At 43.0% G+C, this 25,839-nt stretch overlaps 1 protein-coding gene across 5 annotated transcripts in view; it reads right to left on the minus strand.

Moving 5' to 3' along the window:
- COL4A5 (collagen type IV alpha 5 chain) overlaps positions 1-25,839 on the minus strand; it is a 151,489-nt gene that overhangs the window by 43,749 nt on the left and 81,901 nt on the right. For all 5 annotated transcript variants that reach the window (XM_030575410.1, XM_030575406.1, XM_030575408.1 and 2 more), the window contains exons 7-29: positions 25,078-25,131; positions 24,268-24,294; positions 22,003-22,083; positions 20,854-20,916; positions 19,987-20,022; positions 19,841-19,882; positions 19,612-19,704; positions 16,784-16,837; positions 16,617-16,673; positions 14,588-14,632; positions 14,432-14,485; positions 14,134-14,175; positions 11,788-11,911; positions 10,607-10,780; positions 9,042-9,125; positions 8,206-8,298; positions 7,132-7,202; positions 6,717-6,908; positions 6,004-6,172; positions 4,922-5,014; positions 4,731-4,835; positions 3,983-4,080; positions 2,666-2,816 (exon numbers count right to left, since the gene is read on the minus strand). In XM_030575410.1, the coding sequence (XP_030431270.1) occupies positions 2,666-2,816; positions 3,983-4,080; positions 4,731-4,835; positions 4,922-5,014; positions 6,004-6,172; positions 6,717-6,908; positions 7,132-7,202; positions 8,206-8,298; positions 9,042-9,125; positions 10,607-10,780; positions 11,788-11,911; positions 14,134-14,175; positions 14,432-14,485; positions 14,588-14,632; positions 16,617-16,673; positions 16,784-16,837; positions 19,612-19,704; positions 19,841-19,882; positions 19,987-20,022; positions 20,854-20,916; positions 22,003-22,083; positions 24,268-24,294; positions 25,078-25,131 (2,002 nt within the window). The remainder of the gene's footprint in view (positions 1-2,665; positions 2,817-3,982; positions 4,081-4,730; positions 4,836-4,921; positions 5,015-6,003; positions 6,173-6,716; positions 6,909-7,131; positions 7,203-8,205; positions 8,299-9,041; positions 9,126-10,606; positions 10,781-11,787; positions 11,912-14,133; positions 14,176-14,431; positions 14,486-14,587; positions 14,633-16,616; positions 16,674-16,783; positions 16,838-19,611; positions 19,705-19,840; positions 19,883-19,986; positions 20,023-20,853; positions 20,917-22,002; positions 22,084-24,267; positions 24,295-25,077; positions 25,132-25,839) is intronic.

The following is a 25,839-nucleotide window of genomic DNA, read 5'->3' on the forward strand; positions in this document are numbered from 1 at the left end:
GAAGGAACAATCAGTTGCACACATACAAAATGGGAAATGACTGCTTAGGAAGGAGTACTGTGGAAAAAGATCTGGGGATCACAGTGGATCACAAGCTAACTACAAGTCAACAGTGTAACACTATTGCAAAAAAAAAAAAAAGCATTATTCTGGGGGTCTATTAGCAGGAGTATTGTAAGCAAGACACAAGAAGTAATTCTTCCCCTCTACTCCATGCTGATTACGCTCAACTGGAGTAGTGTGTCCAATTCTGGGTGCCACATTTCAGGAAGGATGTGGACAAATTGGGGAAAGTCCAGAGAAGAGCAATAAAAATGATTAAATGTCTAGAAAGCATGACCTATGAGGGAAGACTGAAAAAATTGGGTTTGTTTAATCTGGAGAAGAGAAGACTAAGGGGGACATGATAATAGTTTTCAAGTACATAAAACGTCGTTACAAGGAAGAGGGAGAAAAATTATTCTCCTTTACCTCTGAGGATAGGACAAGAAGCAATGGCTTAAATTGCAGCAAAGGTTGTTTAGGTTGGACATTAGGAAAAACTTTCTAACTGTCAGGGTGGTTAAGCACTGGAACAAATTGCCAAAGGAGGTTGTGTAATCTCCATCACTGGAGATTTTAAGAGCCGGTCAGACAAACACCTGTCACGGATGGTGTAAAATAGATAAGACTTAGTCCTGCCATGAGTGCAGGGGACTGGACTACATGACCTCTTGAGGTTCCTTCCAGTACTCTGATTCTATGATGACTCTACAATCTCTTTCTTGAGTGCTAACAGCTAATTTAGTCCCCATCATTTTATATGTATAACTGGGATTATTTTTCCAATGTGCATTACTTTGCCCCATCAACAATAAATTTCATCCGTCATTTTCTTGCCCAGACACCTACTTCTGTGAGATCTCTTTGCAACTCTTCACAGTGAGCACTGGACTTATCTTGAGTAATTTTATTGTGTGTAAATTTTGCCACCTCCTGTGTACCCCTTTATCCAGATCATTTGTAAATATGCTGAACAGCACAGATCCTTGAGACCCCACTATTTAACTCTCTCCATTGTGAAAACTGACCATTTATTCCTATTCTTTGCTTCCTGTCTTTTAACCAGTTACTGATCCATGAGATGACCCTGGCTTTTATCCTATGACTGCTTACTTTTCTTTAGTCTTTGGTAAGAGACTTTGTCAAAGGCTTTCAGAAAGGTCAAGCACACTACACCAACTAGATCACCCTCGTCTACATGCTTGTTGATGTACTCAAAGAATTCAAATAGATTGGTGAGACGTGATTTTCCCTTTACAAAAACCATGTCGACTCTTCCCCAGCAGATAATCTTTATCTATCTCTCTGATAATTCTGTTCTATACTATACTTTCAGCCAAATTGCCTGATACTGAAATTAGGCTTGCTGGCCTTTTAATTGCTGGGATCGCCTCTGGAGCCTTTTTAAACAATAAGCATTACATTAGCTACCCTCCAGTCATCTGGCACGCAAGCTGATTTAAGCGATAGGTTAAACATCACAGTTAGTAGTTCTGCAATTTCCTTCAGAACTCTTGGAAGAATACCTCAGGTCCAGGTGACTTATTACTGTTTATTATATCAGTTTGTTCCAAAACTCCTTTACAGACACCTCAATCTGGGAGAATTCCTCAGATTTGTCTCCTAAAAAGAATTGCTTGGGTGTGGAGATCTCCCCCATATCCTCTACAGCGAAGACCAACGCAAAGAATTGGTTTTGTTTCTCCTTGTCATCTCTGAGTGCTCCTTTAGCACCTCGATTGTTCAGTGGCCCCACTAATTGTTTGTCTGGCTTTCTGCTTCTGATTACTTAAATTTTTTTTGCTCTGTTAGTTTTTGTGTCCCTAGCAAGTTGCTCTTCAAATTCTTTCTTAACCTGCCTACTTATACTTTTACAGCTGAATTGCCAGAGTTTATGGTCCTTTCTATTTTCCTCACTAGGATTTGACTTCCAATTTTTAAAGGATGCATTTTTGCCACTAATCATCTCTTTTACTCTGCTGTTTAGCTATGTGGCATTTTTTGGTCTTTCCAATGTTTTCCCTTTTTTTTTTTTTTTTAACTTTGGATATACATTTAGTTTGACCCTCTATTATGGCATTTTGAAATAGCTCCACACCGTTTTCAGGCATTTCAACCTGTGACTGTTCCTTTTAATTTCCATTTAACTAGCTTCCTCATTTTTGTGTAGTTTCCCATTTGACTTTAAATGCCTACTGCGGAAGGTAAACAAGAATGTAACAAAGTGGCTTCATTTAAAGTATGGCACCCTCACCAGTTGGGATTTGTCTCTATCAGCTAGAGGCCAGATTTTCAAACATACAAAAATGTGCATGCACTTCAGTCTGCCTGTGGCCTGGGGACATTACTCAGTTTGCCATGTGCATTTAGACAATCACAGTCCATATGCATACCAAGAGGCTTTGCACTTTGGAAAAACCAGCCCCAATGTAAGCAGTCTCAGGTCCAGATTTTTAAAGGTATTTAGGTGCATAACTCCCACTGAAATAATTACAGTGGAAATTAGGCACCTAACTACTTTTAAGAATCTGGCCCTAAGTAACTGTCACACAATAACAGGCTGATTTTCAGTGATTAAGAGTCATATAGCGTTCAACGGAAGATAATGAAGGGTTCTCTGTACCTTTTGGCCCAGGAATTCCATCTGAACCCGGCCGCCCTGGCAAACCAGGGTTTCCTGGGAAGCCAGGATCACCTTTCAGTCCCTGAGCTCCTTTAAAACCTGGTGGCCCTGGTGGCCCAGGTAGTCCCGGGACACCAAATCCAGGGTCCCCCTATGATGTACGGAAAAAAGAAATGGGTTTTGCAGGTAAGCTCTTTCTGATAACGATTAAAGTAACAAAAGGGAAAAACATTCCCCCCTCCCCTCCAGCCCCCCAAAAACCATGAGGTTAAAAAAAAAAGACTTCCAAAATATTTACAGCCACACAGCTCAGGCAAATCATTCTGGGAAAGATTAGGCAACATTAGTCACCTGAGAGAAAAGGGTTTTTTTTGATATTACAGCAAAATCCATGTCACCTATCTAGAAACAGAACATACTCCTGGAGGGTTACACTCCAATCCTCCAACACGATACAAACATGACCAGCCTCTGGGAGGGAGTGCACAATAAGGAGGGAAGGGCCACCTGACATGGACAGTGTGGAGGGCCAGCTCACATCACACCTAGAGGCTACAGGAATGGCTCTAGTACTGCAGCTATAAAGCGTCCAGGAAGGGAAAGGGTGAAACGCGGCACTCCTCAGGACACATGGCCTGAATCATACCCGAAGTTCTTTTCTTAGGGTCGGGGGAACCTTCCTGTACAAGCCCTTGGTTGGGAGTGTAGTCACCCTGACTGCAGTCTCATGAAACAAATCTATTCAACTTTGTCGGCCCCTAGCTGCTAGAGTAACTGGTAGCAGAAGGCCATTTGCTGTGCTCATGAAGGACCATTTTTGCTGATTAGCTAGTGTCTTCACTCAAATTTGAAAGAGCCTTAAGGGATTAAATGAAAGTATCTCCCTACTTTTCAGCTGCATCCATTCCAGGGGTAGGGACAAATGCTGGTGGGTAAGAAGGAGGAACACATTTTCAGTAAAGTTGACCATTCCATCCCCACTCAATCACCAGTTTAAGGTGGACAGCTACACAGAGCATCCTATCTGAGTTTGCCCTATGATGTTCAACTCTGGTCCTACACATCAGGAGACTCTGCACTGTTGGTGTTAGAGCAGACTCTGCAAGGCAATGCAGCTGGACACACAGCACTGGGGACAGCAGCTACTGAGTAAGAAAAGATAAATGACTTGATAGGTACTTTGACTTGAGAGAGGTGAGGGCTGCTTACAGATGCAGACCCCTCCCAAACAAAGAAGAGACTACAATGGCACAGCTGAAGAGACAAACTTCAGTCTTAAACCACAGCCCATTAGCAGACAGATTGATATTTTCAGACCTTTTGTCCTGGGAAACCAGATTGTCCTGGTGGCCCTTCGAGCCCTGGTCGTCCAGGGGCTCCTGGTGCTCCTGGGGGGCCAGCCATTCCTGGGAAACCTACAATACAATGTGGAGGTTAGGATAACAACTGAGGTAAGACAACAAACAAGTGTCAGTACATTTCAGGGAGATTTGGCAACCACTGTGTAAGTGTTCTTTTAAAAGAGGCCCCTTAGGTCTGGTTGGCTCAAAATGCACTATTGCATCAAAGCACCCCAGTTCAGTTTAGACAGCTATGTGCATAATGCACTGTAAATTGATCTGGACCATTACATCACAGTCCTGGGACACCTCTCAAATCACCCCTTCTTATGAAGGATGTTCCTCATTTTAAGTATTCTCATTGTGGCTGCAAATTATTTACATTAGAAATATGGAATCCGGTGACTGATTGTGGAGATTGTTATTTATGTTATACACTGCTTGAACTGTCTTCTGCAATGTCTAAAATCTCTTTCATTTGGTTTTAACCCCAAGGATGGTTGAAAAGCCTAAGCTTCCACAAAAGTGCAGGAGAACAGACATGAAACTGAGGTTTTCCAGTGCTTTTAACAGTGGCATGCAACTTAGGTAGGCATTTTTAAAGACTTTGGAGATTTAAGAATGCAACTACTCGCGCAAGCTAAGAAAAAAAGGTTAAACCGGAAAAATGACACTGCCCAAAGCCAGTATAATTCACTCCTCCAAAGATGTAGTAGCAAGTATACCTTTTAGGCCTGGTGGGCCTGGAAGTCCAATGCCAGGTATACCTGGATCACCCTTAGGACCTGAGATGCCTGGCAAGCCTGGCTGACCTGGCAGACCAGGATCACCTGCAGAGAAAATTCATTTTTAATTAGCAAAAGCTAGTCAGAGTGAAAACTCAGAGGGTTACCTGGAAGTCTAGTTATGCTCTTACCTGGAAGTCCTACTTCACCATTTCTTCCTGGAGGTCCAGGGGAGCCTGGAACTCCTGGTTCTGTAATAGTTTTGCCAGGTTCACCTTTTGGACCTAAAAGTGGATAGGATACAGATGCATCATTCTACAGCATACAGATTCTATGCATAAGGAGAGATATCCTCAGCCATCTACATATAGATGGAGTAGATTCAACACGGTGTTACTCCAGTTTTACACTGTTGCAATAGCACTGAAAACAGTAAATCAGGTCCAATCTAAATACAAGTGTGGTTTTTCTGATTTTATACCAGGGATCGGCAACCTTTCAGAAGTGCTGTGCCGAGTCTTCATTTATTCGCTCTAATTTAAGGTTTCGCGTGCCAGTAATACATTTTAACGTTTTTAGAAGGCCACTTTCTGTAAGTCTATAATATATAACTAACCTATTGTTGTATGTAAAGTAAATAAAGTTTTTAAAATGTTTAAGAAGCTTAATTTAAAATTAAATTAAAATGCAGAGCCCCCCTGGACCCGGGCCAGGACCCGGGCAGTGTGAGTGCCACTGAAAATCAGCTCGTGTGCCGAAGGTTGCTTACCTCTGCCTTATACCAAAAGTTAAACACTCACGTTCTCTTGAAGAAATTTCTCTTTCAGACCTCATCTTATTGAGCCTCACTGTGCCCCATTTTACAGGCTCAGAAGCATTTCTTGCCATATGTGTATTATAAATTGTTCTTCAAAGAAGTCATGACGTCTGACATTTCTAAGCACCCTGCTGGTGATCATCATCTTAATAAAAAGTTACATCATTTACCACAGCATGGGGTTTAGCAGGGTGCATTTAGACTGCAGAGGTATTTCCAGTTTTACAGCAAGCTGGTTTATAGTCTTTGGACATTAGTACTGTTGAGGAGAGGGCAATTTGTGACAACCATGTGGCTACTGGCAGGGAAGCTCACAAATGCCAGGATTAATTACTGCTTTCAGGTACAATTTTAAAAGCCTTCATGCTTGTCCCTGCCCAATGATCTGGAAGCTGTGCTGAGCCAAATGGGTACAACTTTCTGTTATTGCTCAACAACATATGAAAATACACCCACCTGGAACTCCTGGGGGACCTGGACGACCAGATACACCCTGAATGCCTTTTTCACCTGGAGGACCTTGTGGGCCAAAACCAGGAGGTCCCATAGGTCCTCTGTCTCCAGGAAGACCTTGCACTCCTGGATCACCTGGGGGTCCCATTCTTCCTTTGAAAGCAACACCACCCTGAACAGGATGGTGGGGGAGAAGAGCAATCATTTGTTTTAGAACAGATTTAAGAGTTTAGTTTTAATGCTAGTGAAACAATTATTTTTGTTTAGAATTTCTGTGATGTTTATTATTCCTCCCAACCCCAGGCTGGTAGCTGTCTAGCATGTTATCATCATGCTGGAGACCAGGTTCGACTCTTTGTCCTTGTATCTTGCTACCCCAGCTGTAGGTTAATGAAGTGCCATGTGGGGAGGACAGTGAACACTGGCACTGCACATTGTCCTGCTACTCATTTAGAGAGAGGGACTGACAGATAATCAATGGCGACCCATTCTGCCACCCTCATGCAGCACCAAGCAGAGCTTGCAGGGGAAAGGGCAAAAAACAGAATAACTGTCAGGGCTGAAGATGGGCAGCTTTTATACTAGACAGATTATTTCATTAAGCCACACTTATGCTTAGGGGAAAGTGGATTTTCACATCCCCTTCTCTGTACTTTTCTGAATGGACTCACAACATTCCTAAGACCTTGTTCATCCATGTATAAAACCCAGCTTACAGGGTCCCCCTTGGGTCCAGGAAGACCTGGCAGTCCTTCTCGTCCAGGAGAGCCATCTATGCCAGGAAGACCAGGAGGTCCTGGGAAACCAGTGTCCCCTTTATCACCTTTCAGTCCTGGGAAAGCTAGGCTGTCCCCGGGGTCCCCTTTAGAACCAGGAAGCCCAGGGGGACCTGGAGGTCCTGGAAATCCCTAAGGAAAGAAAAGTAAGCATTTTAGGTTTTTCCTCTATTGCCTTGCTGAATGCTGCAATTTTATGACAATAGGTTCATGGTAATTAGAGATGGAAAAAGGACTGTTGAATAGGAATTTTTCCCTGTGCAAATGAAAGGACATGTAGTTATCAGTAAACTGATATTATGCTTAAGATAAATTATATTCAGTTCCCTCCAAGAAACATACTAACAACACTTACTGGTGGCCCTACCAGCCCGGTTAAGCCAGTTAGCCCTTTTTCACCTTTCGGTCCCGGGAAACCAAGAGATCCTGATTAAATAAAAGAATGTAAGATTTAGGCATTGGGAATATCTGGCACTTAGTTTGACATACATACTTGCCAAGGCTGAGGCAGCGGGAGAAATCTCTTAGAGCAGGCAAGATTTAGACAGGGGTAAAATTTTCAAAGGTTCGAATGTGACTCAGGCTCCTCAATCCAATTTTCAAAATACTTAGTACTTAAATGCCTGCGTCTCATTGAAAGTCAAGGGGAACCAGACTCTTAAGTGCCAAAGTCACCAGAGCACTTTTGAAAATGTTATCCTAGACCTTAAATTATTTTGAAGTCACCACAATTTTGTGAAATGATGACGAGATCCTTATCCCACCACCAACTACTCTAATATTGAGGATAGCTCTACAATACATCAGTCTAGTCTAGTAGATAAAGTCATAAATATTACTCACTCAAAAACTGTTGTATAGATTTCCCATCCTATTAAAACTCGCTAGGCCAAGTTAATCCCTAGCGTATGTAATTGCAATTCCACTGATGTCATTGAAATTGCAAATGCCAACTTAAACCAAGACCAAATTCAACCCACTGTTTTGGACAGCTTGATCTTAGGTGAGTAAAACAAATTTGTAACTAGAAGTTTATGTCAATGATACTGAAAGAGATCACCCCTCCAGTAATCTCTGAACTGGTTCTTTGTCTCTTTTGAAATAGGAAGGAGTTGAAATTCATTTCCCTTCCAGGTAACCGGGTAGCAGACATTGCTTGTGTGCCTCACTGATTAGTGGAAAATATCAAGTAGGAACATCTGTACCGTTTTAAAAATCTGATTCTTAAGGGTCAGATTTTCAAAAATGGGTGGACTTTCACATATACACAACTTGCGTATAGTGAACTCACGTGTGCCTCTGCATCCCATCACTTGGGCACAGAATGTGTACATACACATTGGAGTTCGGTTTTGTGTCTGAGTTTGCACACAACCTTTGGGCCATAAAATAAAGAACAAAACGCAGCCAGCTTTTTTTTTTGTTTTACCTGGGCTACCTGGAGGTCCGGGTGGTCCCCTGTCCCCAGGAGGCCCAGAAATGCCAGTTCCTATGCAATTAAAGCACGTCTCTCCCTTATCACCTAGAAAGAGTCACATTATAAAAGCAGATATGAGCATTTAGTTCTGGAAAACACAGCATCCAACATAACAGTACTGTCATTATATTCACCATATCTTATATCATTGAATATGATAATTATAATTTTATATAATTATATGATATCTTAATAGATTAGCAGAAGGCTTCTCATAGACATCACCTTTAGCCTCCCTGATTTTTAGGAACTAAAGTGGCATTTAGATCTACTATCACCTGGAAAAGGACTTCAGGTACAGTGCATGGTACAGAGCAGATGTATCTGATGGAATTTGTTTAGCAAAAATGCAAAACAACACAAAGCAAAAAAACAAAAACTAAAAAAACCCTTTCAGTGTTCAAAAATCCAAATGTAGAACTTTTTCCAAGTATTAGCTCCTTTAGGGGGCAAATCTTTTGATACTTGGAGCTGGGATTTCAAAAGACATTAAATGCCAGTGTCAAGAGTTATAATCATGAAGATTCCAAGAAGAAAAAAACAACCACTACAGGAAATGTTTAGTAAAGTACAGCAGACATGAAAACATTCTGATCATACTCTCTTAAAAAAAAGTCCACAAGGTTTTTTAGAGGTTTAACAGTGTCATTGATGTACGTCAGGCTTTTCTATGACGCTTATCACTGTATTATCTGAGCATTTCCTACATATTCATGAATTTATCCTCTTTGACATGGGAGATGCTTTAAACAGCAAGAAAGAGACAAAGCATAGTTATGACACTGCACCTTTCTGGCCTCGCTCCCCCATAAAACCTTTGTCTCCTGGAGGTCCTGGAAAACCCGGGGGCCCTCGCTGACATACTCTGTCACCTAAAGGTGAAAGAGTTAAGAGAGAGAGAGTTAGCTGTACTATCAGTCGAACGGAGACACGAAACACTAAACATAGATTGGGGAAGCTCATTTTATTACTCCACACCAGACACTGGTAACATGGGGCTGGGGCTTCTACACGGCACAGCAAAATAATGCAAGCCGTAAAACACAAGAAAATAAACAGCTACATCTACACCCCAATCAATATCCCCCTTCCATTCCTCACCCCCACCCTGAGCAACCGATATGAAGCCATAACTCTGTTCATAAATGTGCCCATATATGCAGCAGAACCCATGGGGAGCAACTCTCATGATATGCAAAAGCCTCAGTGTAGAGACATGAGGCTCCTTCCTGACTCCCCCTGGCACATCCATGCTAGCCTCTCCCTCCCAACGCCTTCCCAAAGTCCCAGTCAACCCCACAATCCCCCTCCGAGCCTGGCCCTTCATATCCCTCATTGAGCACAGACCACCATAGCCCGCCTCCACACTCTCTGTTGCACAGCTTCTCTCTCTCTTTGGATCTGGGAGGCAGGCTGGCAAAGTTAGAATACAAAGCAGCATATGGACCTGAACCATCCCATGGAGTTATTCTAAATATGGAGAATAACAATGTATTTAATTAAAATACCTCAAAAGTAGCCTATGCCCAAGATGTTATGTGGGGCATGTGTGTGTAGGGGAGGGGAGTTGGAGTTCACGGGGGGTTTTGGCTGCTTAGTTAGAGGACCCAAAGAAACGTGAAGAAGATGGAGCAAAATTTAATATAGAGAGCACTTTTAAAAATGTTTCCTTTTCAAGTTATGAACTGTTTTACCGAAATAAAACAGAATTTTAACTGTCCTCTAACGAGTTATTAGGCCAGAAGTGGAGACTAAACTCAATCTCTAAAGAGTGACAGAGAGGGACTTAATCCTTATTTAAATACAAATCCTAACACACTCTTAAGTGCTTTGTTATTTAGAATTTGCTAGCATGAGTTGGAAGCAGCAATATTCTTCATCACTGGGGCCAGATCATTGGCCCTGCTCCATTAACACTGTGCCACTGGAGTGGTGCAAACTGACCTTAAAGCTGCCCAATACAGGGAAATCCTGGGCTGTAATAAAGCTTGTATAGCCTGTTTTACACACAGGGGTACGTCAGGCCTGGTAGGAGCCAGGAAAAGGCATGGCGAGGCCACACCGAAACACAAGATGGCAATTCCTAGCTAGCAAGGGGACCCTTCCAGACAGCATAAAGTTAGGGCAGTCCTGTTGGTGTTCTAACTTGCATCAGGAGCTGGGAAGGAAGCATAAAGGTGACATGAAATCACCTTTGTCTCTCCATTACTTCAGCTGGAGCTGAACAGTGTCTCTGAAGCAGGTGTACAAAATAAGCCAACATCATAGATATTTAGTCTCTTTTCCTTATTGTTGAGTAACTATCTATCTGTCAAGTGTTTCAAGGCTGCAGGTCAATAAAGATATCACTTACTAGGAGGGATAGTTGTTCCGGGAGGTCCAGGGGCACCTGGCGGTCCAGGGGGCCCTGGCTGTCCATCAAGTCCAGGCTGTCCAGGTATGGAAACTCCGGGTAGACCTTGACTACCCTTCTGTCCTCGCTCCCCAGGCAAACCAGGTGGACCAGGTGGGCCTATACCTGCAATCCCTACAATGGAAAAAAAGTTAATTCTTCAGCATCTCTGGTTTAAATCATGGATTTTTGTAAAGGTGACAATGAAAGCTGGCTAGGTTGCTGCTATTATCATAGGCAACATCCTCTCTCTAAATCTTCATGTATGTGACCATGGCATAGGAGTTATATTATGGGGTAAGTGTTTTCAACAGGCCTCCATAAAGAGAGCCAAATTACAGGCATACCCATTTGTCTATGCAAACCAGGTAACTGCACATCCTCATGTACACGTGTGCGCACAAGTGTGGAATTTGGGGCAGGCAAATATTACATTTGCAGAGATTTTTAGTTGAAAACTTGACCCTGAGACTTAACATGAGTAAACAATTTAGGTAAGGAAGAAATCGTAACGGGACTAGTGAATGGAAAAACAGAGGGGAAAAATGTGTATTTCTTTGTCATAATTTTAGAGTTACCTAATGTTCTCCTTCACTGTACAGCTTTCTGATAGACATGGCTAGCAAGCTCCTTTGACCCCTTTCTAGACATGGTCCAGCATCAACTCCACCTTTAAGCACTGGACCAGTCTGTATTTAAACCTATATTTAACAGTCAGCCTCAACAGTGTTGACACAAACTCTTCTTCATACAAATGGAACTCTGATAATATACATTACATACAAGAAATGAAGGGCTAAACTACCCTTAAGTTACTATTCCAGCACTCTTAACTGGTGATTCATTGACAGCCCTGAAGACTAGCATCCTCTATTCAGCACAGAACAGAGAATGCATGGACCATGATTGTTCAAGAGTCCTCATGCCTCAACCCTCAGCTGGAGGACCATCTTCAGGGCTCAAAGGTAGCTTTCAATAGTTTTGCCTTCACTGGTCATTCAGTCCATCTGTCAACCAGGTTATCAATTGTGATGGTGATTATTGCTACACTGCCACCACCCGACTAGGCAATGAACTAAGATCATGAAGCTAACTAACTCTCCAGATAGCAAAATACACAAGCAATTCACCTCAACTCTTACCTGGAGGCCCTGGCAAGCCGGGAGACCCTGCCAAGCCAGGATATCCACGCTCGCCTTTGGGTCCTGGAAATCCTGGAAGTCCTTTGCTCCCTTTTGGTCCCACTTCTGCACCATTTCCCATGATCTGTTATATCAACAAGCCAAGAAAAAGTCACTAGAAAGGTGGAGAGGTGTGTCAGTGTGTAGCAAAGCCACAAGAGCCAGCTCACGACATTTCAAACCAATGGCACAATCCTCCGAATGTAACTGGGATCCCAAAAAAAACTCGGCTAAAAGAAAGTCCCCTCTTCCAGCAGAGTGCACTATTACTGTGAGATTGTACTGCATTCCCACATGGTTTGCACATTTCATTCTTGTGGGTTGAGAGCCAAATGATGTCAGAGTGAGAGCAAGAAAGGTTTCCACAGCCAAGCCTCAGGGCACAGTCTCTTCCCAAAAACACAGGGAAGAAAACCTAAAATACCCTCCCCAACTACAGAATCTTCACCCCAGGCATTTAAAAACCTTTTGCTTTAAAACTTTTTATTTCAAAATAATATATTCAACTGCAGTTTCAACGATGGTGCAAATCCATAGCAATGCCACATATGTCAACGGAGATATTCTGGATTTGCATCAGCGTAACAGGGCAGAATTTGACCCTATTCTTTGTTTCAGGGGGACTGCTTGTGGAATAAGATACTACTTTCTGAAGTGAGGCTGAATCTGACTCTATGTGAGAACTCCTGATGACGTCATTAGAATTTCTCAGTTGCAGATCCTCCATGACCTACAGAATTAGATGAATGTGGATTATTATATGAATAAATAGCATGGGAATATTTATATTTTCACAGTGCTGCTCACTGTGGGGATGTTTAGAGCAGGTTGGAAAAAATTCAAATTTCATTGAAAAAAGCCACTTTCCATCAGAAAAACATTGTGTAACGAGGCGTGTGGCTCCCCTCCTCATTTGGGAGGGTCGAGCCCTGTCACTCACCCAGAGGGGCAGGGCCACTAAGCGGAAGTCCCGCCCCTCAAAGGGTCAAGCGGCGACCTGGAAGGATAAAAACCAGCCCTCAGCCCTCAGTTGGGGCCCAGCCACAAGCAGGAGCAGACCTGTCCGCAGGAGCTCCTGACTGGGAGGCTGCTGAGGCCGCAGGCCGGTGTCCGGACTGGCCTGGGCCTCCTGACGCTCGCTATGCCGAGGAGCCGCCAGAGCTTCCCTGCGCTCGCTATGCCGAGGAGCCGCCAGAGCTTCCCTGCGCTCGCTATGCCGAGGAGCCGCCAGAACCGTCCCGCCCCTGCTGCGGCCCCGAGGACACCCCGGAACAGGCCTGGCCGGGCTTCCCGGAGGAGCTGCCGGACTTGCCACCCAGCCCTGGCCGTGAAGAGCCTCTGTGGTGGGACGTGCCCGAAGCGGGTCCCAGGAACCAGGTAGGCTCGGAGGGGGATACTGGAAGTAGCCCGGGGGCAGCCGACCCGAGTCAGGCTGCAGATTTCCCGATACCCATGGCAGTTGTTGCAGTCAGGATCCCCACTGACTACCTGCAGCGGTGATCACCGCTTCTAGGGCCCCGGGCTGGAATGCAGTGGAGTGCGTGGGCCTGCGTTCCCCCTGCCACCCGTCCACGGGTGGCAGAATCCCCCTCCCCCCTCGGCCTGAAGAGGCCAGCTAAACGGAGCTGCAATAACTGTGTATTGGTGCCCCGCCCGAACCTAGGGCTGGGCCCCCTTTGACTGTGCCACTGCTCGGTCCTGTCCCAAAGGGCCCGAGCTACCCGCACCCTTGCCAGCCCGTCCTTGAACCAAGAGGGCTGGAGCTGAGATAACTGTGTATTGGTGCCCAGCCTGAACCTAGGACTGGGCCCCCTTTGACTGTGCCACTGCTCGGTCCTGTCCCAAAGGGCCCGAGCCACCCGGACGGTGGGCTACAGTTCCAAGGACCTAGACCCTCAGACAACAGGTCGAGGCCGGTGTGCTCCCCTCCTCATCCGGGAGGGTCGAGCTCCGGCAACGCCCCCGCTTACAATTGACTGAATTTTTTTTACCAGCTCTATTGATCTTGATCTTAATTTACGCTGGTTTTATTGCATTGCCTTCAGTGGATTTGCCTCTGATTTACACTGGTGTAAGTGAGATCTGAATCTGGCCGTGTGTTTACAACTGAAAGACCTTGAAACCCAAGATCACACATCCTAAAGGAAGGGAGCAGTGGGCTGTGGTGACTAACACTCGGTGCTACGTGCTGGATCTCTAAGGCAGTAGCATTAACTGGAGACCCTAATGCCTGGAAGAAATGAGGAGACAAAATGGCACACTGCCAACCAAATAGAAGAAAAGGAGAAGAAGGCAAAAGCAACTTACAACTCCAGGAGGACCAGGCAGACCACGTTCACCTTTCAGACCCTGCCAATGATATATTTATAGATTATTGAATGACATATTTGTGAACACGAGAGCTAAAAAATCAGTTTTCAAAAAAGTGTCTTATGTTCTTATGTGTCCGGAAACAAGTGATTGCAAAGCTTCTGTTGCAGGTTAACAGATAAGGCAAGGCAATGCAATTTCTATTCAGTAGGCACTGGGCACTGGTGTGTAAGCTTCAGTGGCAGGCAGGCTTTCACTCTATTCTAGCAGTAAAGACAAAATAACCCACACTCACCTTTTCACCATCTCTTCCTGGAACGCCATTTAAACCAGGCTCACCAGGTAAACCCTTCAAGGAAAGGGGAAAAAAAAATCCTCAAAATATTTGCTGCAAATATCTCAAGAGCATTACAAAGAATCTGCTTAGGTAAGAAACGTATAAGATACTCACATCCCTACCGGGCTGGCCAGGATCTCCATCTTTGCCGGGTTTCCCCTTCAAAACACAAACGTGCATTGAAAAATAAAAAGTTTTAGTGGCAAAGAGCCATTGTCAGGAATTACATGATTTGTTTCCCTTTGTAGTAGATAAATGAAGCAAACTCTCTCGAATGCAACCCTTATGATAAATCTCACAATTAAGAGAGGTGTAATCAGCTGTCATTAATTAAAATGAGGAGTCACACAGAAAACCAGGGTAACAAAAGCTTGATAAACAGAAATCCTAAGTATTATCAGAATGCAGCATAAAATGACCTCAAACTTAACAAATGCTGATTCCTCCGTACTGAATGTTTTCCAGACATAGATTTAAGGCTTAAACTGTGATTCTATTCTGAAAAGTGACTTGCACCATTTTTACTGTTAGCAGTGCAATAACACCACATATTGGGGACAGTGAGTTGGATTCTACTGCAACTCAATCATCAACAGCACCGTTGATTAGGTTTAGTCAGAGCCAAAATTCATTCCTAGTCACACCCAAACAACCCCCCAGCAGTCAACAGGAGCCCACAGGTGTAACTAGGACACAGGTTGGTTTGCAGAATTTTTATCACTAGTGACAATGCTCAAGCTGGGAAAAAAACAGTGCTTTGAGATCGCAGGCTGACTTGCAGAGGCTTGCAATTACAAAATCATCTCAGTACTTGTAAAAGAGCCCATTTGATACAGAAATTGAGCCACATGAAATAAAGATGGAACCCCACATGCTACTGTAGAGTCACACCTCATAGCAGAACTGCATTTCAAGCTTCCAGTAAACATAAATGTCCCGAATCAAAGGGGACAAATATACTGTGGGTAAAAGTCAGGAAGAAAGAAAGCATTTGCACCCTTTCTGATCTATGCAGATTTGTGTGGCCGCCGCAATTAGTATCTCACAGTGAAGCAACTTGGGAAAGCATGCAAAATATAATGGGAGTTTTGGCCTTATATTCTTCCCTCTCTATCCCATGCCCAAAAAAACAAATCAAAACAAACCCACTCCTTAGTGAAGCCTAGGACTCCAGAATGCTGAATTCATAAATGGACTTTTTGTACAGTCTTTCTTTAAACCAGGGGCTGGGAAATGCGGAAACCTATCATAAAGCATTTTCTCTCACCTGGTTGACCTCTGTGAAACCTATGGGTCTGTTATTCAGAGGGGCTCACTGCCCTCAATTGAAGTTGTGGATGCAGGAATAATATAAGGAAACTAACTTGCAACAGAGAATTTATGAACTGATGGCAGCTTGTCTTTATGTCATCTCCTCAGTCCACCTACTGGACTCCTGCTGATCTTACTTCACCTCGCTGACCTGTGATACCCAAGCCAACCCAAACTCAAGAAAGGTGTACAGTTGGCTCTGAATCCATGACTGAAATGACCTATTGCCATCCCTAAAAGGTATACAGTTACCCTGTGTTTCCCCTCACCAGACTGCATATACACAGCAACAACTCCTCCAGAGACAGGAAATTATAATAAAAGTTAACTCCTGTTTTCAAAGGCTACTCTTCTACTCGCTCACCTCAGCGATAACTCCATTTAGAATGGCTTTTCAGGTACCAGCTTACAAATGTGTCAATAGCATGACTTACTGGGATTCTGTTAGGATAACTGAATGGAGACCCTCTCTGAAAGGAAACTGCCTCTCAAACGGTGCTGACACAACAGCTTTAAAGAAAAGTTACATACATAACTGTAAAGAGTTTATTTCTAATGCTTGTGACAGAGATTCTACCCTTTTTGTTCCTGCCTCAAGATTAAGATCTACACACAGGATAATTCCAGTAGGGTGCATTGAAAAGGTGCTTTTACACTCAGCTAGAATCACACCAGTGAATCACTAGTGTCATTTGCAATATCTTTTCAGATCACTGGAGGAAAGAAAATCTCTTACCAAGAGAGTCTGATGGCCTGAATTCAATATTTGCTTAATTCTCAAAGCTAAAAGCATTTGGAAAAATAAAATCTTTGGTTCAAGGAAGTTACTTACTCTTTTGCCTGGCTCTCCTTGCTCACCTTTTTCACCTTTCATGCCACCTGGAGGACCCTGAACACATAAACATTATCTTACACTCAGCCCATGGGGACAGAGCAGAACAAATTTACAATTCTCTTACATTATTCTAAGATAAATATGCCACTGTGGGAATTACTCACAGGAGGACCTACTGGCCCAGGGGGTCCTGGTGGACCTCGTTCTCCTGGAATACCCTGTCAGGCATGGGGAAAAAGAGAGAGAAGGGAGTTAAAGCCTTCACCACCCAACATTGGGTCAACATTGTTTTAAACAGGATTTTGCTGCCATTTAAACTTCTTTATGTGCCCTGAGTGCTAGTGGTTCTTGTCAAGTGTCTTTAATCCACATGTATCCCAAAGTTACTGGTACAAATGTTATTAACTGATAAGTCTATTTATTTCAATGAATCACTGAGATACAATTGCCTCTTGCATATAGCACAGTGGCTGGCTAGCTGCTCACAGCTGTGCTGCATAACAGTCTAGGGCAGGAAATAAAAATAACCTAGCCAGTTAAAATTACAGGAGGATAGTCAAGGGGCAGAGAGTAATTACTGAAGTTGCAAGGACACCATTAACACCTCTACTCTTGGGAATAATGCAATTGGATTTTTAGTGGAAAAGTAGGACCTCTGTTTTCTATAGCTGCACCTCCAGCAGCACATGCTGAATACCTAGTTCATTACTAATTTAGAGGGAAGAGTATCAGCTACTGAATCCCTCAAAGCATTTCATGCAGTATTTGCTTTTCTCCTGCAGGGGTTCCATCCACATACCGGCCCAGCCTGACCCTTCTTAGCTTGTGCAATTAGCTGAGATCACAACTTCAGGTGTGATGGCCCCAGGCCACTGTTAAATTTGGGGTGGCTCCTTTACAGGATGAATAAAAACTGAGTTGTGATGGTCATCAGTCTATAAAAGTTCACTTCCAAGTATATTACCTTCACCAAAAGTCTAAATATTTACCTTAACATTATTGCTAGTGTAAGGACAAATGCAATTTGCTGGGAGATTGTGTTTGTAGGTCTTGGTGCTTTCTAAGGAATGTACAGTCATGCTGTCTCCTTTTGTATATTTATACAGCTACCTTTTGGCATTATTAGACTGTCAGAGACCCCAGATGCAATAGTGTGTAAGCTGAAATTAAAACTCAAAAGGAGAAATCCAGACACGCCAAACCCATGAAAAAAAAAATGCAGAAATTGGGCTTGTTATTGGCTTAATTGACTTGTGAGAGTTGCCTGTTGGCTAGTTTTTGGCTTGTAGCTTGTTGCTTCTTTTTTCTGACCAGCTCCCAGCAAGCATGGGCAGGGGTGGGGCAAGCAGGGGCAAGCGGGGGAGGGAGTCAGGGGTGCACAGCAGGCCCACCACAGTCCCAGACTGCATACCAGGGGGATCTAGTCCCATAGAGTGTTGAGGTTCTTAGGGATTGGCTTGTTTTGAAATGGGATTAGCTTGATTTTTGGCTTATTGTGAAAGTCAGGGTGCTTATTTACTGCGTGAAAGTTGGCATCTGTGGTGAAATCTTCAAGTCAATGGAAGTATTGCCATTGCTCTCAGTGAAGCCAGAATTTCCCAACAAATTTAGAATTAATGGGATGGCCACTTCTCTGCTTCTTCATCTACTACCCTAGGCCCAGTGAATCAGGGAACACCAGAGTCTCCCACCTTTCCAGGATGACTCCATAGGGTGGATGTGTATTAGTGGATCGATCTGAAGGATGCTTCAATAGGGTCAAAGATTCTTATGAAGGAAAGGACAAATTGCTTTGGTCAAAGTGAAAGGAGGAGAGGTCTGGCACTCCTTCCCACATCCCACTTAAGGACAAACCACCAGTGCTTTCTTCATGCTGAAATGTTTGACAACAAAAACAGGATGAAAAGGTAGATGGAATGAAGCAAGATGTTAATCCTAAAACAGCTGGAGAAAACTAAAACTAATTCCAGGGTCTGATTGAAGTTATTCATAAATTCAGATATCCTGGTGATGGGTGCAGTATAAGCAGAATAGAAGAAGGACCACTCCTACCTCAAAATATACACCTCTTCCCTTGCCTAAGGTCAGGCTGGTGTTTGGCATTACCACATAACTTCAAAGGAAAAAAAAACAAAGCACTCATGCCCCTGCTTGTGCTGCCTGACTCATCTGGGATAGCCCCCGTAAAAGAAATGGGATTGTGAAAAGTTGTCGGATGAACAGGACAGGACAAATTTTAGTATCTTCAGAACTGGCATCTCTCCCAATGACTTTTCAGCAGTTGAGGGCGGGGAAGTTTCTGTACAAGTTAAAGCAACAGTTCAGAAAATGGAACTTAATAATCAGTAGCATTATTGCCAGCAAGGCTACACTGGGGTAGCCAGATGTGCATATTTAGGTGCTTAGAAAGTGGAAAATGACTTTATTTAGACCAAAAGAAAGAAGGGACTTAAGATGTCATATATGACAAGGATGTTAAGTCAGCTGCATTTTAGTTTTTACAGGACCCCTCATTATAGTATGATAGATACATCTGAGATTTTCACAGATGTGTAATGAATGGGAATTGGGCATCTGAATCCCGAGAGAGCTTGGAAAATCTCAGCCTGGATGTTTAGAGTTGACTAGCCATTCAAATCTTGCTGTGGAAGGTTAGTTACTTTTATTGTTTCCATAGGATTTCATTTTGGAGACAGTTTCTTGTGTAGTTAAATTTTTTCAATACTGGAAACATGTGGAGATGGCTCAGACATTGTGCAAAATGAAACAACTGAACCAATATGATTGAAACATCCTCTGATACAGGGAAAATGGATAGGCTTGGCTGAGACAAATGACAATTTAGTGGCTTGGAAAAAGCTGCAGGACTCCCAACAAGCTATACTTTGGGGGATGTCATTCTGAGTTGTACAGCCTCCACTGAATGAGCTGCTCTAAGTAGCTGGACATGTGCCTACCATAGATGGACACAGTTTCCTCCACTCCCACTCACCTGATCTCCTTTCTGAAACTCTACGTCATTTGGTCTCTTCTGCTCCCCAATTTGTCCTGGTGGTCCTGGAGGTCCCTGAAGGCCTTGGTCACCCTAACACCCAAAAAGATGGAAAAATATATAAAACTTCCCAGGCTATTACAGATATGGACAACATGAGCCATGCCAGTATGCAGTAAAAGAAGCTCGAATCATTCTGAAAGCAATACAGTAAAAATCCTCTACTCACTTTTTCACCCTTGGGTCCTTGGAAGTTCAAACCCATATTACCCTGCAAAGAGTAAAAATAAACAATGCTTAGAACAGAGGTGAACAATACTAAAGGAAAAATAAGAAAAGAAGGCGGAGTGTGTGTGTGTGGTGGGGGGGGGTTACCTTAGGTCCTGGAAGCCCTTTTGGACCAGGAGGTCCCTGTAAAACAAAACAAAACAAGATCATTCTGTTATAATACTTTCTGCTCAGGGGATTGCAAAGCACTTTGGAAACAATGATGAGGAGTTATGTTAATAAATAATATCACTGTGAATAATTCTGAAAGATCTGACCTGTATCTTGTCCTAGTTATTTACATTACACCCATATTGACTGGGCATTTGTGTCTCCCACTGAGAGCTGGTCCTCATGCCCAGAAGCTTTACTTGGTTCATTAATATACACAACAAATTGTTTCCTTATTTAATTTGCCCAGTGGCAGGTTCAAGTGGAACCCCAAATCCAACACTGATCCATGTGAAAATCCCACCTCGCCCCATCCCCAGAGGCTCATAGTGCCCAGAAGGGACAGAAGCAATACCATTCCACTGCAGAGGGTGGTAGGAGGATAGGAGGAGACAGCACAAGAGCTCCCTCTATTGTGGTGCACAAGGGGCTTTGGCACAGACTGAAAATATGACTGGTGGATCTGGGATGCATTTAAGCCATTGCAAATGGTGATCTAGTGGGTGCAGCAGCTGCAGGGGCAGTGAAACAAGCAGGGGTGCTGAAAGCCGTTGTACAAAACTGTAAACCCCTGTATAGGATGGAAGCCGTGCACACAGTTACTGACTTCAAGCCAGTGGATTATCAGTGAGCAGCTATGGGGATTGCTATGGTCCTGAAGCTGCAGTAGCTATCGCTCAGCAGCTCTGCCTCCAACTGAAGGCCTGGGCAAGGAAAATTCTCTCCCCCTGTTGCTGAGAAGCTAAATTTGCTTCTAAGGATAGAAAATAATTAAATTCTATGTGATTAGCTAAGGAATCTTACCGTTAAACCTGGAGGCCCAGGGGGGCCAATAGGACCTTGTGTGCCCAAGGGACCAGGTGGGCCCTGTTGGGAAAGAGAAAGGAGGAGTCAGAGATGCCCCTTTCAATGAAAAGCTCCAGCTGGCATCAGTTTTGGAGGGCCACAGCCATGCAGACAAGAATTAGCATCCCATAAATGTCAACTCCAAAGACCCAACCATGGCCCTGTGGCCTCAAGCCCACCAATACTATGGGGAACTTACAGCAACTTAACACTAGAAAGTGCCTTGCTGTCAGTTTTCAAGGTCCTTCTTTGGATTACACAGGATTTTTTTTTTTTTTTTATAAAACCAAACAAAACACTTTTACTCCCTTCCTACATGAAGCAAAAACAACAGAGCACTCTGCATTTCTATGGTCTCTTCCAACCAAGGGTAGACAGCAGCAAGGTACAGAGCAGAACAACAGAGACACCCACAGGCCCAGTTTGATCAGACTAGTCCTGTGGTTTGCCTCTCTGTAGCGCACCGGAAAACTGTATCCTGGCTGATGTCCTGTGCAGACTCATGGGCTCCTCATTCTCTGCTCCTCTCACCTCTCCAGTAAAATTACTAATGGCTCAACAGGGGAATGGACTATCTGGAGTCATTAGCTGTTTACACAGGAAGGTGTGGGAAGCAAAGACCCACTGATGGGCTGGAGCCATTGGACTGCTGAGGAGATGCAGCCTAAGGAGAACAGCTGAGGCTGTGCTCTCATTTCCCCTCATCCACAGCCCAACAGGGCAGATGCTAGTTTCACTAAGGGAGAGGGATGGTAGAGAACTCAGGAACTAGCTCAGACTCAGAGTGTGTCTCAAAGGGGCAGGGAAATACACCAATGCACTGTGGCAGCCAGCAGGTAGCTCTTAGCACTGCTGTACGCTGAAGACAGCAGGCCCAGGCCCTGATTGGCCCCCTGCTGGCTGTTTCACTCACATGCAACCTCACTTCCCAAAAACTATTCAGTACATTAAATGTTGGACCTGTTCCTTTTATAGAAACACATGCTTCAGAGCAGTGAATATTGTTCTAGTCATTAATTATGCTGTCAGATTGAATTACTATTCAGTTCAGTGTAGTTTGTCCCCTACCAAAAAGCATACAATCAACAAATACTTTAGGCAACTTACTTGTAACCCTGGAAGTCCTGGAAATCCTGGCTCACCTTTCTGGCCTGGCAGTGATGACAAAATTATTTCACCCGGATCACCCTAAAAGAACAAACAACTGATTTAAACAAATTAATACCACACTGCATTCTTCCACTTCAAGCTAGCTTCAACAGACAGTGAGGAGACATATTAATGCCCAGAGATATGTAAAACTACTATTTCTATAAAACAGGTACTTCATTCTCCAATAAACAACCCTTTTAAAAAACGTTGCCTGTTTACTTACAGTATTAATTTTTGAGGTGCTTAGAACCTTCTACCAGCCATCCAAGTATACCATATTTTTATCTGCATGCTGGATACAAGCACCCAACTTGAATTTCAAAAGGTTAGGGGATTAAAAGAAACATGAAAGAAAAGCAAAAGCAACAAACGGGTTGCCAGAAAATTGGGAGATAGTTGTGCAAACCATATCCCAGAGGACAGGCCCCATCTCATGAGATTACATTAGGGTCTGCAATTACCTTAGGCCATACAGCATAACTCATCGTTCAGTGTTATGTGGCTTTGTTACAAGTTTATTTACAGATATTTGGCTTTAAAAAAAAACTGGTCAGGAAGTGGGCTGGGAAAAAAAAATGTGGCAGTGTTAAAGTCATAATTTCATGACCCCACCCTGCTAAGCTGTCCTTTCAGCAGCAGTTTGAGAGAACTTTTCCATAGTCCAAATTTAGTATTTAATAGAAGTAAGTATATTTAAACTGGCTCTTGGCCCATATGCTCAAGTAGCTCAAAGAAACAAAAATAAAGGCTTAAAAATTAATAAAATGTGACTATATTTAAACAAGAAGGAAAAAGGTGCCTCTCTCATCCGTCATGTAGATGTTTCCTATGAGAATAGAACTCTTTGCATTACTCTCTTCGCATGATAATTTAAGTGATGTGTAATATTTTCTAACAGTAATTAGCTGGTGGGTGCACAAGCAAGCTACTTGTAAATCTTGGTGGTTTTAGGCCTTCTATTAGCCTAATGCCTCACAACACACCAGGGGCATTCACTAATAGCCTGCTTGTGCACACACCATTGTGTCTTATTGTTATATTAAATTACAATGGAAGGAAATTGTCCTTTAAAATAAGGATCTATGACTGTGAGGAGAATCAGATATCAAGGTCGGTGTGAAAGTGGTTTTCAGGTCTTGAGGAGAAGGGTATATCTCTCTTTCTTTGCTTTGTGGATTTATCACCTGACCTGGAACCCATTCTAATCACCTGTGATGATCACCATTTCCATTGTTCTTTGGGCAATGGGTAGGATCAACGGATTCTGAAGTTATTTCATTTTTACCACCAGCAAGCTCGGTGTGCTCCTTGTCATATGTGAGGCCAGTAACAAAGTGTTCAAAATAGCTGGCAGGCTAGAAACAACTTTCAAGGCCATGCTAATGATTTCTCCTCAAATATTCGGTAGGATTTTCTGTATTTTAATCTATTTAGATTGCATGCACATACACCAAGATACACAGTTTAAAACACATTGCTATACTGTTAAATAGATTCTATAAAAGAGCAGAGTTAATTCTAACTAAGACCTAAATCATCTACTTTTTTCTGTGAAGTAGCAATTTACATTCCAGCATATAGGAAGGTCTCTGTGTATTCCATGATCCTGTGACCGTGGAATTTCATCCCAACTTCTTGCTAGCCCTCGTGGTTGAGAAGAAAACTATTAAGCAAACAAATTGCCATGCTGTTGTTTTCCTGAGTCTGTGGAAAATTGCTGTGAGGTGTAAACTCCTCCATTCATCTTAATGGGGTATAATTCTAAAACCTACAGATGACAATTCAAATGTGCGCATTTCATTGCTGATCATTTTAGCAGAAATATCCTATTAATGTACTTCTCTCTCAATCCTCAACTATATCTCATGCCTTTTCCGATACAAATGCCCCCTCCCACCCTGTTAAGTTGCCAAAACATACTTGAATTTAATATTTGAACACCACACATGGTGGCTGCTGTACATATTGTATTATTCATGCACATACTGAATTCAGTAAAGGTCTGTATTTTTTTTTTAAATTGAGTATGAATGCTGCAGAGCTGCCAGTTGGTCACATTAAGGAATGGCACAGAAACCAGGGGCCTGGTGCAGAATTTAGGAGCAACTGGCTGTGGAATATGCAGGGCCTTTCTCACAGGCAAACAGCTTACTTGTGTTAGATGCACACTAAACATCCATTCTTGCTTAACAGTTAGTTGAAAAAGTACAGGACACTTACCTTCATACCTGGTAGGCCAGGAGGTCCCTTTGTTTAAAAGAAATAACAATAAGAAGGAGTGAGAAAATATCATACTATCAGCAACAAAAAAGAAGGTATGAATGTATTATTGACATATCATTCTCAAAACACTGAACAGATTTCACTGAGAGGGGCGAGGTGACAAATGGGAGAAAGACACAAAGGATACAAAACAAGGAGACCCAAACATTTCAAGCCTCTGCTGCTTCACTGCTATTCAAGACGAAAGTTCTTCAGCAGCACTTTGAGAAAATATTGAACACTTACTAAATTAAGAACAGCAAATCCCCATTCACTTGGCATTCATTTTTAATACGCCTCCTGTTATTCTCTATATTACATGCTCATGCTTTCTCTTCTATCAATTCTTAGCTCCTGCAGGAATCACTTTGTTGAACATTCTTGCATTTTACAGTGAAAAATCTGCATTGTATTTTTTTCTGATCCACAAATAGACAGCATCACTCCCAGATGTGCCTGGGGACGTCACTTAAGATCGCTCTCCTTCCACCTCCACACATTTGTTTTTCTTCCAGTGGCACAGCATCTCAGCAGTGAGAGAATGTAATATTCAAGGAGAGAAGAGATCAAATTCCCTATTAGCTTTAAAAATAGCTTACACCAGAAAAGCTGGATGTTTTGAAGCACATCCAAATGGTATTTCATTAATTATTCACTTGTGGAAATTTTAATATATTTATTTGGGCACTGACTGTTTCACAATTCTAGGTAAAGGGTTTTCGGTGTGTTACAGGATGTCGATCTGATTATATAAAATCTTTTACTTACAGGAGGACCTTGTAAACCTGGAAAACCTGGACTGCCTGGGAATCCACGTTCCCCCTAAAGAGAGAAGAGAAGAAGAGGCTTAGTCAGCAACAAAACCAGTGATGATACTAGAAAAAATTAACACTAGTGTAAGCTCATGAACCCGGAATGGAGAAAGGGGCATTGCAGCAGGTTATGGGTTAAACTGTTTACAAAACAAAAATCACAGAGGTATGACTGAAACAGATGAAAATAGTGCCATGTGCATCATGTCTGTTTTTCTGAAAAGATACTAAAGCAAACAATGCTAAAGAAAAAGTCGATTACCTGGAAGCAGGCAGGTATCTCAATTTGAACATGAACCTTCACAAATGTGCCAGAGATAAATTAACTTATTGCCTAGACAGTTTCACCTTATAATCTATCCTTATCACAATGATATTGCAATCAGTGGTTCCAAGGTGACTAAGCCAACAATAAATTACTGTCTCCAAATAAACAAGAATATTTGGCACTTATCACCTTCAAAGCACTGTAACAAAATCAGCGTATGTCTACACTGCAAAACAAAACAAAACAAATCTCTGTGGCACTGAGTCTCAGAGCCCAGTTCAACTGACTGGGGCTTGCACTATGGGGCTAACAATAGCAGTGTAGACGTTGCTGTTTGAGCTGAAGCCTGAATTCTGAGACTCTCTCCATTCACTGGGTATCAGAGCCACGGACTTCAAAAGAGCTCCATATGGTGCAAGTGTCCATTGCATGGATCAGATGGCAGGACTA

This window comes from Gopherus evgoodei, chromosome 9, assembly GCF_007399415.2.
Source record: "Gopherus evgoodei ecotype Sinaloan lineage chromosome 9, rGopEvg1_v1.p, whole genome shotgun sequence".
Taxonomy (NCBI): Eukaryota; Metazoa; Chordata; order Testudines; family Testudinidae; genus Gopherus; species Gopherus evgoodei.